General features: G+C 39.1%; 1 protein-coding gene across 2 annotated transcripts in view; it reads right to left on the bottom strand.

Moving 5' to 3' along the window:
- Positions 1 to 12672, bottom strand: part of REPS2 (RALBP1 associated Eps domain containing 2) — a 251389-nt gene that overhangs the window by 153586 nt on the left and 85131 nt on the right. For both annotated transcript variants that reach the window (XM_070291379.1, XM_070291380.1), the window contains exon 5: positions 5632 to 5729. In XM_070291379.1, the coding sequence (XP_070147480.1) occupies positions 5632 to 5729 (98 nt within the window). The remainder of the gene's footprint in view (positions 1 to 5631; positions 5730 to 12672) is intronic.

The following is a 12672-nucleotide window of genomic DNA, read 5'->3' as shown; positions in this document are numbered from 1 at the left end:
CAAGAAACATTAGAAAGTTCTAATACTTCATGCTATCAATGGGGAAAAAGCATAGATAAACTGAGACAAAGGAGAAAACCAAGAAGGCAAGAGTGAGGCTGAAGAGGGCATTTTAAGAAGGTGGTCATTGTTAAATGCTGCCAAGGGATCAATAAGACACAGACTTAACACAAGGTAGTTTCTGGCAACCATGGCAAAGACAGAAGCAGTGGTGTATGGTGGGAGCAGGAAGGTCAATTCCAAACCCTACACCAGCAAAATCATAAATGACTATGCGATCTAGATGGTTAAGATCACTTATGAAAAGAAGACCACAAAGGGGCTTCCCTGGTGATCCAGCAGTGAAGATTCTGTACTTCCAATGCAGAGAGAGTGGGTTTGATCCCTGGTTGGGGAAACAGGATCCCGCATGCCACATGGCCAAAGGAAATTAAAATTAAAATACCACAAAATGATCTATCAACACACTACAACAGAGAAGGAGGAAATAAGATTTATCATTTCTTTACAAACACTGTCAACTATTCACCAACATAGGTTGTGTGCTCAGTATCTGAAATTTCATGGGGAAAAATATCCAACATCTGAATGAAAAAATAAAAACATCTGGGCACTGAATCCACATAAGCACCTCTGAAACGCCAAGCCCACAAGCTGCAACAGTGCCGACCCAGAGTCCCTGAAAGCCTCCCCCAGTTCCCAGAGGCCATGTCCCTTCCAACGAAGACATGAAGGACTTAAATACAAGGCCACAGAGGAAGCTACAAGAGAGTGAGGCTGTCATGGGCACAGCAACGTGGGGAATGAGTGACTCCGGCACAGTCTAGCACCACGACCAATCCCTATTAATCGTCTACCACCAAAATCCTTCACGTCACATCCTCTCATCTACATGGCTAATTCTGGTTGGCATCTGTTTTCTGTGATGTGCAGTCCAGCCAAATCAAGTTGACAGGCATAAGAAGGAAACCTAAGAACTGAAGAAAAACACATCAGCCATGAAAACCACAGACTGCTGTCCCAAAAAAGCCCTTGTTCTCCTCTTAAACTGAAGGCAATGCTCCAAACAGGAGGAGGGACCTCCACTGACACCAAACAAACATTAAGGGAATCAGACAGTTGCAGAGAATTACAATGGACTATTAAATCCATTCCAACTAATTCACGTTACAGAAAAGAGAAGGAACTTGCCTCAGGTCACGCAGCATATGGCTAGACCTGGGCAAGAACCTGTCTGACTTTTGTGCATGATCCCATAAGTCCTCTTAATGGCCAATGGCTGCCAAATACTTCTATTCAGTCCCGACTGTCCCCAGGCTCTGGCCACATATATCCTACCATCTCCTTGACACTGCCTTTTGGCTGTCTCAAAAGCTCAAATCTCAACACTGATCTTATGATCTTGCCTCAATACTCCCAACACTGGTTTTTCATTCAGGGCTTCTCAGATTAACAGATGACATCACCATCCATCCACTTCCTCAGACAAAGACCAGAGAGTGGTGTCCAGTGTTTGAACTCTAGCCCAACTGCTTCCTAGCTGTGACCTTAAGCAAGCTAAATGAAGTCTTTATACCTCAGGTTCTGTCATCTGAAAAATGGGATAATGATAGAAATTACCTTATAAGATAGTTCTAAGCACAGCAAGAGAGGTGAATAAAATGCAAAGCTCATAGTAAATGTCTCTGTTTGTGGAGCTCCCTCTCTCCTCTTGCCTGCTTTCCCCCAGCCCCACTCCCTCACCTGGACAATAAGGATCAGCCCTTCCCCTTTCAACTCAAATTTGATTTCCCACTGGAAGACTTCCTTGATCAACCCCTGCCTGCTAAGGCTGGGTCCTAACTTCCCACCTCCATTTTTCATCCTCAAAGCACAGTATAATTTCTGCTCACCACATATCATAATTATATATTTGCTTTGTGATGGTCTGATCAATAGCCACCTCCTCCAGTAGTCTGTAAGCTCTAGGAGGGCAGGGAATGGGAGTGTTATATCTCATTTTGTACTCTCAACATGGTACCTGGCACTTAACAGGTGTTTAGTAAATATTAGTTGCTTAAAGTACTCAAGAAATAGAGGAACATATTTAATAGAATGGGAAAGACTAGAGATCTTTTCAAGAAAATCACACATATCAAGGGAATATTTCATGCAAAGATGGGCACAATAAAGAAAAGAAAAGGCAAGGACCTAACAGAAGCACAAGAGATTAATAATAGGTGGCAAGAATACACAGAAGAACTGTACAAAAAAGGTCTTAATGATCCAGATAACCACGATGGTGTGATCACTCATCTAGAGCCAGACATCTGGGAATGCAAAGTCAAGTGGGCCTTAGGAAGCATCACTATGAACAAAATTAGTGGAGGTGATGGAATTCCACCTGAGCTATTTCAAATCCTAAAAGACGATGCTGTGAAAGTGCTGCACTCAATATGTCATCTAATTTGGAAAACTGAGCAGTGGCCACAGGCCTGGAAAACGTCAGTTTTCATTCCAACCCCAAAGAAGGGCAATGGCAAAGAATGTTAAAACTACCATACAATTGCACTCATCTCACATGCTAGCAAGGTAATGCTCAAAATCCTTCAAGCTAGGCTTTAACAGTATGTGAACCAAAGACTTTCAGATGTAAAAGCTGGATTTAGAATAGGCAGATTGATCTTTGATTGAAGATCAAATTGCCAACATCCAATGGAGATAGAAAAAGCAAGAGAATTTCAGAAAAACATTTACTTCTGCTTCACTGACTATGTTAAAGCCTTTGACTGTGTGGATCACAACAAACTGTGGAAAATTCTTCAAGAGATGGGAATGCCAGACCACCTGACCTGCCTCCTGAGAAATCTGTATGCAGGTCAAGAACTGGACATGGAACAACAGACTGGTTCCAAATTGTTAAAGGAGTCCATCAAGACTGTACATTATCACCCTGCTTATTTAATGTATATGCAGAGTACATCGTGGGAAATGCTAGTCTGGATGAATCACAAGCTGGAATCAAGATTGCTGGGAGAAATATCAACAACCTCAACTATGCAGATGATACCACCCTAATGACAGAGAGCAAAGAGGAACTAAAGAGCCTCTAGATGAAGGTGAAAGAGGAAAGTGAAAAAGCTGGCTTAAAACTCAACATTCAAAAAATGAAGATCATGGCATCCAGTCTCATCACTTCATGGCAAATAGATGGGGAAACAATGGAAACAGTGGCAGATTTTATTTTCCTGGGCTCCAAAGTCACTGCAGACAGTGACTGCAGCCATGAAATTAAAAAATGCTTAGAAGGAAATCTATGACAAACCTACACAGTGTATTAAAAAGCAGAGATATCACTTTGCTGACAAAGGTCCGTATAGTCAAAGCTATGGTTTTTTCCAGTAATCATGTATGGATGCGAGAGTTGGACCATAAAGAAGGCTAAGCACTGAAGAATTGATGCTTTCAAACTGTGGTGCTGGAGAAGACTCTTGAGAGTCCCTTGGAGAGCAAGGAGATCAAACCAGTCAATCCTAAAGGAAATCAGTCCTGAATATTCATTGGAAGGACTGGTGCTGAAGCTCAAATACTTTGGCCACCTGATGCATAGAGCCAACTCACTGGAAACAACTCTGATGCTCAGAAAGATTGAGGGCAGGAGGAGAAGGGGGCGACAAAGGATAAGATGGATGGATAGTATCACTGACTCAATGGACATGAGTCTGAGAAAACTTTGGGAGACACTGAAGGACAGGGAAGTCTGGCATGCTGCAGTTTATAAGGTTGCAAAGATTCAGACATGATTTAGAAACTGAACAACAATAAGTTTTTTAAAGTGCTCAGGAAGCATGTTTACCAGCAGAAAAATGGGCCTAGAGATTAGAAGAGAAGGCTTGGGACACCAATCTAAAGGAGAGCCCAAGGCTATCGCCTGCCAGGTGGCTACACAGAAAGGGCCTGGTGAGCCCCATCTGACCATAGTGAAGCTCAGGATTTACTGCTTGTTTGACCATCATTCTAACAGTTCAGGATGTGGTCTCCACAGCACTAGAATCAGCATTAGACTCTGTAGAAACAAGGACAGCCATACCTTGTAGATTTTTTTAGATGAATCCCAGTCCCTCTGATACCTTTCTTAATGTAACTATCACTCCACAGTAGGTGTGATTCTCATGTTTAAAAACTCTTATTTCTGTACCACAGGACCTCCAAATGCAGCCAACTACTCCATCTGGGTGCTCAGCTGAAGAAAAAACTGTCTGTTCCAACTTAGAGGTAAAACTAGCTCTACTGGGCTTAGGAGAGAATGGCATCTTGGCTCCCCAGTGTGGTACCAATAAGGGATTTTTCAGGAATATTTTTTACTATACCCAATGTTTATTTATACAGCAACTCTAGAACCTAGTCTCCTTGTAACCTGGTACTCTAACGAATACAGTAAAGTATTTCAAAGAACAGGTTTTGATACTGGGCAAGTCTGGTCAAATTCTGGCTCTGCCACTTACTAGTTATAAATGAAACTTTAGACCCATGACCTGACCTCTCTCAGTCAGTTACCTCATCTGTAGTCGGATATGATAGTTGGAGGAAGCGTTACACACAAATACACAGCATAAAGCTGAATTATCTACCATCTTTAAGAAAATTCTTTGTACACAAGAGTTCTACCTCAGAAATTCTGTATCATGCCTACCATATCATGGCTACCGATCTCCAGAGGCTATAAAGTGGACACCTCAACCTCCCTTAGCCTTGTTTATTCTCTTCTAGAATACCAGCCCACTTCATTATGGGACTATCTAAGATCACCCTCTATTGTGAGGAGGTCTCCCTATGCATAAATGATGTTTCTTCCTCAGTTGGACAATTGAAATGTTATACAAACCACCCTACTTCTTCCTGTCTTTAGAGTCAAACAGCCAACTCAGTTTTCCCATGGTTTCTCTCACAGTGATGCACTCACCCTTTTTTGGGAATATGACTCCACCAGCATAGGACTCAGAGGTACTACACAACATAACAGTTGCAGACATGGGGTGAAAAAACAGCTCTTTATCCAAAGGAAACAATGGAGAAAAGGAAAGTAAAATTTTCTAAGTTGTGGTGTAACAAGGAGAAACTGAGATATCACTTGTGCTTCAACCATATTTCTTTTGTATCAACTACAAATAGGAAACTGTAGTTGCTGCCAAGTAACTGTTCTCCAAACAGCAGTGGACTAGGCACTGACAGAAAATACAGGAGAATCACCTCTGCCTTCCAAAGCTGGTAATTTAAGGAGGCACAAAACAAATGGACAATAGCAAAGTATGCACTGAATATGTAATAGTAAAGAATAAGGCAGAGATTTAAAAAAAGTCTGTTTTAGACAAAGTAAAGGCCTCCTGAAGGAGATGCCTAATGATTAAGCAGATGAAGGTGGAAGGGCATTTTAGACCAAAAATCAAAAACCAGGCCAGAGTAGTCTAGAGACACAGAAAAGGGAAGAAACAGACAGAGTAAAAAGATTTAGAAAATATACAAGCAACAGAACAAGAAATACAATATCTGCATTAGGGGATAACTTTATATCCTCCTTAAAAGAGGAGGGGATTCAAAAAGTCACACCCCTGAAGTCTCCCACTGGCATAAGCCAACAGAGGCATCACTTACCCGGATAAGGGAAGCCTGATGCCGAGGGGGTTTGGCTCCTGGGCCTCCTGATGAGGGTCCCTCAGGCGGGACAAGGGGCTGTCTAGCTTCATAAGGAGCTGAAACGGCAGGAGGGAAAGTCAGCATGGTTCACAAAGATTCCACCCACAATTTATGAATTCACATTCAAACTGCTATAGTGTCTGTTCTTCGGGGAAGAATTAGTAATTAGTTTATATACAAAGGGTCACCTAAGACAAACAAGGGCTTCCCTCATAACTCAGTAAGTAAAGAATCTGCCTGCGATGCAGGAGACCCTGGTTCAATTCCTGGGTCAGGAAGATCTGCAGGAGAAGGGATAGGCTACCCACTCCAGTATTCCTGGGCTTCCCTTGTGGCTCAGCTGGTAAAGAATCCGCCAGCAATGTGGGAGACCTGGGTTCGATCCCTGGGTTGGGAAAATTACCTGGAGAAGGGAAAGGCTACCCATTCCAGTATTCTGGCCTGGAGAATTCCATGGACTAAGTTCAAGGGGTCGCAAAGAGTCAGATACAACTGAGTGACTTTCACTTTCACTTTCTTCCACTTAAGACAACAAACCTTGGTGCCCCTGGGTACAATTTAACTGAACCATCTAAAGATAGTCAACCAAGTCATAATAAAGCAGGGAGATATTTACATCAAGTTAAGATTAGCAATAAATTGGAAAGGTGGAATGGTGTAAACCTAAACTGGGATAGAAAATAATGAGCATAGTTAGAAAAGTGCCATGTTTTAAGAGTTCAACTTCTAAATATAAGGTAAATTCTATATATACCCCACTATTTAGAATGCTTCCACTCATCATACACACTCCCAAGGAGCAAGAAAGTGAGCATGAATTTTGAACATTAATAATCAACATTATCATTTTGCTTATTTTTGAAAAATAAATGTCACTATCTTCTTTTCCTTATGGAAAGAATATAAAACCAAATAGAGAAAAATACAAAAAGGAATAAATTCATTTTACATTTATTACTTTATCATTCAATAACCAAACTAAAAATAATTTTGCTACCTTTAAGAAAAGTTTTTAAGTCACAAAAATGAATGCATATTTTTCATTCCTTTTATTTCCAGAACACTTAATAACAACTTTTCCAATATTATACAAAAACGGTTAAACGGAACCAGGCAGTATTCAGCTCCAACAGAAAGGGGAAATTATCACTCAAGATGAAACCATTTCTGATCTCTGCAGGTTAACAGTTCAGGTTTTTGGAAGTATATAAATAAGTAAAAGGTTTTCTTTCTATAGCTTCCTTATACATCAAATTAGGTAGAGACAGAAGAGCAGCCTGTTGTGGCATCACCTTTAGCAGAGTTCGAACTTTTTAAAATAAAGAAGGTATAACAACAGCACATCAAGAACAACAAATGACTCTTGGGCTCACATCTACTCTTTGTATTTCCTCCAAGGAAATGGAATACATTATTATACAATTATTATTAACACAATATTATAACATTAAATTACATTAAAACATCAAAATCACTGCCTGGAAAAACATGAAGTGGATTTTCTGATGCTGCTAAGAATAGATGAAAAACATAAAACCTGCAAAAGAAACATACATAGAGAACTCATAGTCCAAATCTTAAAAAATAAGTCTCAGGTGGTAGGCAGGTGTTGTCCTCAAAGAAGGATTTTTAAGATCATTCCATTTTGAAGGATCATCAAATTTAACTCCTACTGAAAGATCTGAACCACAGCAAACTGTACCATGGCTGGGATACCAACGGTCATAAGCTGATCCCCTGCCTCCCCTTAGAGGGAGGGAACTTCTACTGCTCAGGAAGGACACATGTAGGGGGCGGCTGACTGGCCCATGGCTCCAATCCCTCACCAACAATGGCCTTCTTTCCCTTTAAAGAGACAGACATATCTTATCAATAAGGCTTAAATGAACACTGAGTCACATGGTGGGTCATTTTTCGAGAGGCCTGGCCTCAACGGCAGATTTTCTCTTCATACTCCTGCGGGAAGCATGGGTTGGTCACACCTGCCTACGACTGGAAAAATGAGTGTCTAAAGCCTTCTGGTCACAAATCTTAGACACATGCTCCTATCAGTTGGTACCAGAGCTGATATTCAGGCCACTATTGCTCTGACTCCTGTCTCATTCCTCAACTGAAACTGAACTCAGGAGGCAAAAGATAGGTATACTACTCATTGTCTCTACTCTTTCCCTCCAAAATAAAACCTGAAACATGCAACTCAATATAGAACAAATAATTCTTAGATCCCCTTATAAGAGGTTGAACAAGGAACGAGAAGTACCACCTTTCTCCAAGGGGAAGATTATAAAATGAACCTTAAAAGATTTCATCATTCTGAGATTCAGAGTCAAACTAGAACAGAGATCGCAACTAACTGCCAAATAAAGACTCTCCATCTGCAGTCATCCAATGAATGATATCTAGAAGGTGACTTTTAAGAACACTTGAGCTTCAAAAACATAATGAGTACCATATTCTAGAAACACAAAAGAAAATACAAGGGAACATCTTAGCACCTACAATGTGCCAGGAATTCTGCTAGGAATAGACATTTATATAATATTACTCATTTCATCCACAGAGCAAAATTCTAAGGCAGACTTTATTTCATTTCACAGATAAGGGAAATTGAGCCTCAGAAAAACAAAATACCCATAGTAATACAGGCTGGAAATGGAAAGAAATGAGAAATGTAGGCCTACCAAGTCTACCTTTAGGCCCAGGAGACTGACATCATAGCCCATGCTCTTAAGTGAGAAGATACCTAGAACTGATACATAAGAATAAGATGCGTAAGAAAAAGTAGAACAGACATTGATTTTAAAAATAAGACTTTAGACACCAGAAGAAGCAGGTTTAAAGAGTCAAAAGTAGTTACCTCTGCATAGAAGAAATATATCTCAGCATAGCAATGAATAGCCCATATATGACAAACGCACAGCTAACATTAAACTTAATGGTAAAAAGCTGAAAGCATTTCCTCTAAGATCAGGAACAAGACAAGGATGTCCGCTCTCACCACTTTCATTCAATGTACTTTTGGAAGCCCTGGCCGTAGCAATCAGATAAGAAAAAGAAATAAAAGGAATCCAAAAGGAATCCAAATTGGAAAGGAAGAAGTAAAACTGCCACTGTTTGCAGATGATGTGATACTACAAACAGAAAATTCTAAAGATGGCACCAGAAAACTATTAGAACACATCAGTTAATTTGATAAAGTAGCAAGATTCAAAACTAATAGGCAGAAATCTGCTGCATGTCTATACACTAACAATGAAGTATCAGAAAGAGAAATTAAGGAAACAACCCCACTCACCATCACATCAGAAAACAATAAAATACCTAGGAATAAACCTACCTATGGAAGCAAAAGACCTGTACTCAGAAAACTATAAGACACTAATGAAAGAAACTGAAGATGATACAAATGGAAATATATACCATGTATATGCTGTTAAAATGACCATACTACCCAAGGCAATCTAGAAACTGAATGTAATCCCTATCAAATTATCAATGGATTTTTCACAGAACTAGAACAAAAAAAAAATTAAACTTATATGAAAACAAAAAAGATCCCAAACAGCCAAAAACAATAATGAGAAAATTAGAATGGAGCTGGTGTAATCAAACTTCCTCACTTCAGACTATACTACAAAGATACAGTCATCAAAACAGTATGGCACTGGCACAAAGACAGACACACAGATCAATGGAACAGGATAGAAAACCCAGAAATAAACCCATGCACTTATGGTCAATTAATCTACAACAAAGGAGGCAAGAATATACAATGAAGAAAAGATACTCTATTCAATAAGTGATCCTGGAGAAAGCAGACAGGTACATGTAAAAGAATGAAATTACAGTATTCTCTAATACCATATACAAAAAAAAACTTAAAATGGATTCAAGGCCAAAATTTAAGACCAGATACTGTAAAACTTTCAGGAGAAAATATAGGCAGGACACTCTGACATAAATCACAGCAATATTTTTTTGGATCCATCTCCTACAGTAGTGGAAACAAAAAGAAAAATTTAAAAATAAGATCTGGGACTTTCCTGGAGGTCCAGTGGCTAGGACTCTGTGCTCCCAGTGCAGGGGGGCCAGGTTAAATCCCTGGTCAGGGAACTAGGTCCCACATGCATGCTGCAATTAAGACTCAATGAAGACAAGAAACAATTTTTTTTAAAGGGCTTATTTTTTAAAATGGGATCTAATTAAACTCAGTTTTTATACAAGAAATGAAACAATAACATATATGTACTACTAAATACAAAATAGATAAACAAGGACCTACTGTATAGCACAGGGAACTATATTCATTATCTTATGATAACCTATAATGGAAAAGAATCTCAAAAAGGACACATACACATATATATATATATCACTTTGCTGAACACTGAAACATTGTAAATCAACTGTACTTTTAAAAGTAAATTTAAAAGGAAGAAAGGTAGTTGCCTCTGGAAACCAGAACCAGGTTGAGTCAGAAGGAGAAGTATTATTGTGATTTAAACATGGTTTTTAAAAATACAGATAGCAACTTCTGCCTCTGAGGGTTGTGGTAAATAGAAAACAGTGCACACAAAGAACTCGGAACAATGCATGGCACTTGAGTCTCACCCAGTGAGCATCAGCTAGACCACATCCAGCAAAGGTGAGCAGGCGCCCAGGAGAGAGGCAGAGGGGGGGCTCTGAATCACAGACTGTCCAAAGATGCTGAGCCTGATTTAAAACGCAGACATATGCCCCATTAGCCAGAAATCATGGCAGAATCCTGGACAGAAAAGCAACCCTAGAAAAATGGATTCCTAGAAAATTTTCCTAGCAGCAAAACTCATTTCTGAAAATGCATAAATTCAAGTTTAGGGATCATAATGTAGGAGAAAAACCAGGAAGGGGTAACAGAAACTTAGAAAACAACGTTTCAAGAATAAAAGAGTGCTCACAAGAAAATGTCACTTCACATGTAACAGAATATCTAAGATTAAAAACACTGAAGAAAGAAACCAGAGTACCAACTGCTGGCAAGAACACTTAACTCTTATATATTGCCTACGGGAGTATGCAGTCAGTTGGTGAAACTCTTTAGTAGTTTCTTATACCTACCCTAAGGTGCATCAATTCCACTCCCAGGTGCTAGAGAAATGACATATGTCACAAAAAGACTCATACACAAGTGTTCACAGCATCCTTATTCATAACAGCCAAATGCTGGAAATAACCTAAATATTCATCAACAGAAGAATGGATCATCACTCCATGATACAGTCATACAGCGGAACAACACTGAGTAATATATTAACAGGAACAAACTGCTGAGACACGTAACATGAAGAATCTCAACCACTGTGCTGAGGAAAAGACACCCAAGAGTACGGTCATTCACTATGATTCCATTTATATGAGTTTCTAGAAGAAGCAAAACTAATCTATGGTGATAAAAATCAGTACTGTGTTTTCATGGGGGAGGCAGGGAGCACAGAGAAAGTGACTGGAAAGGGGCATCTCTAAAGTGGCAGAAATATTGGTTTTAATGTCAGGCAGACTTTTTATTGAAGTATACAGTTGATTTACAATATACTTTTAGCATAGTGATTACAGTATTTTTATAGATTATATTCCATTTAAAGTTATTTTAAAATAATTGCTGTATCTCCTTGTGCTGCCTAATATACCCTTGCAGCTTATGTATTTTATACATAGTAGTTTGTACCTCTTAAATGAACCTTTTTTTTTTTTTTGGCTGCACTGGGTCTTCATTGCTTCTGCATGAGCTACTCTCTTCATTGCAGTGCTCAGGCTCAGTAGTTGTGGCGTGCAGGCTCTAGAGCTTGGGCTCAGTAGTTGTGGTACCTGGGTTTAGTTCCTCCATGGCATATGGAATCTTTCTGGACCAAGGATCAAACTCATATTCCCTGCATTGGCAGTGGATTTTTATTTACTGTGCCACCAGGGAAGTCCAAGTAGTTTGTACATATTAATCCCCTACTCCCTCCACTTTCAACTACTAGGTTTGTTTTCCATATCTGTGAGTAGGTTTCTGTTTTATTAAATTTATTCACCTATTTTATTTTTTGTATTCTACACATAAGTGATAGCATTGTTCTTTCTCTGCCTTATTTCACTAAGGATAATACCCTTTAGATCCATCCATGTTGTTACAAATGGTAAAATTTCATTCTTTTTTATGACTCAATATTCCATTGTGTATATGTATGTACGTGTATCTTCTTTCTTCATTCATCTGTTGATAGACACTTAGGTTGCTCTTGTATCTTGGCTATTGTAAATAATACTGCTCAGAACACTGGGGTGCATGTAGTTTTTCAAATTTGTGCCTTTATTTTTTTCAGATATATACTCAGCAGTAGAACTGCTGGATCATATGGTAAGAAAATACTTTATCCATGATAAAAGTGGTAGATACATGGGTATATCCATTTGTTAAAACTCAAATTGAAGATTTTAAATGTGTGCATTTTATCACATGTAAATTTTAGCTCACTTTTTTTAAAAAAGGCTAAGAAAGAATGAAAGCATGGACAATCTTGACACAAGCTGCTAAAAGTCAACAACAAAGAAGAGAAGTGGGTTGTTTCTTTGACACTAGGGGAATGAAAGCCCAATTTGAATGGAATGAGGAGAACATGGAGTATGAAGGAGAGAAAGCTGGTACAGACAGGTTTTTTTAAGGAATAACAACCAAAAAAAGACAGGGTAGAACCTGGTGACTCAGTAGAACAAAAATGACTCACCTTTGAATTAAAAACCAAAAACTAGACACCATGCTAGGCATCGGACTCCAACTTCCAAAACTAGATGAAATTAAGAAAAAAAATCCACTTCTAAAAACAGGGAAATGTGGCAGGAGAAACTATAAGAGGAAAATGAAGAATTCTCAATCCCATTTCATTTTCGGACACCAATGGCACACTCAAGTTCTAGGGGAGTGATTTTTCATTCCTATTCCCTTACACTCATGTTCTCGCTTATCCTCACAACAGCCCT

This window comes from Ovis canadensis, chromosome X (genome assembly GCF_042477335.2).
Source record: "Ovis canadensis isolate MfBH-ARS-UI-01 breed Bighorn chromosome X, ARS-UI_OviCan_v2, whole genome shotgun sequence".
NCBI classification, from domain to species: domain Eukaryota; kingdom Metazoa; phylum Chordata; class Mammalia; order Artiodactyla; family Bovidae; genus Ovis; species Ovis canadensis.
The sequence above is the reverse complement of the archived record's forward strand: the minus strand, read 5'-3'. Positions and strand labels throughout refer to the sequence as shown.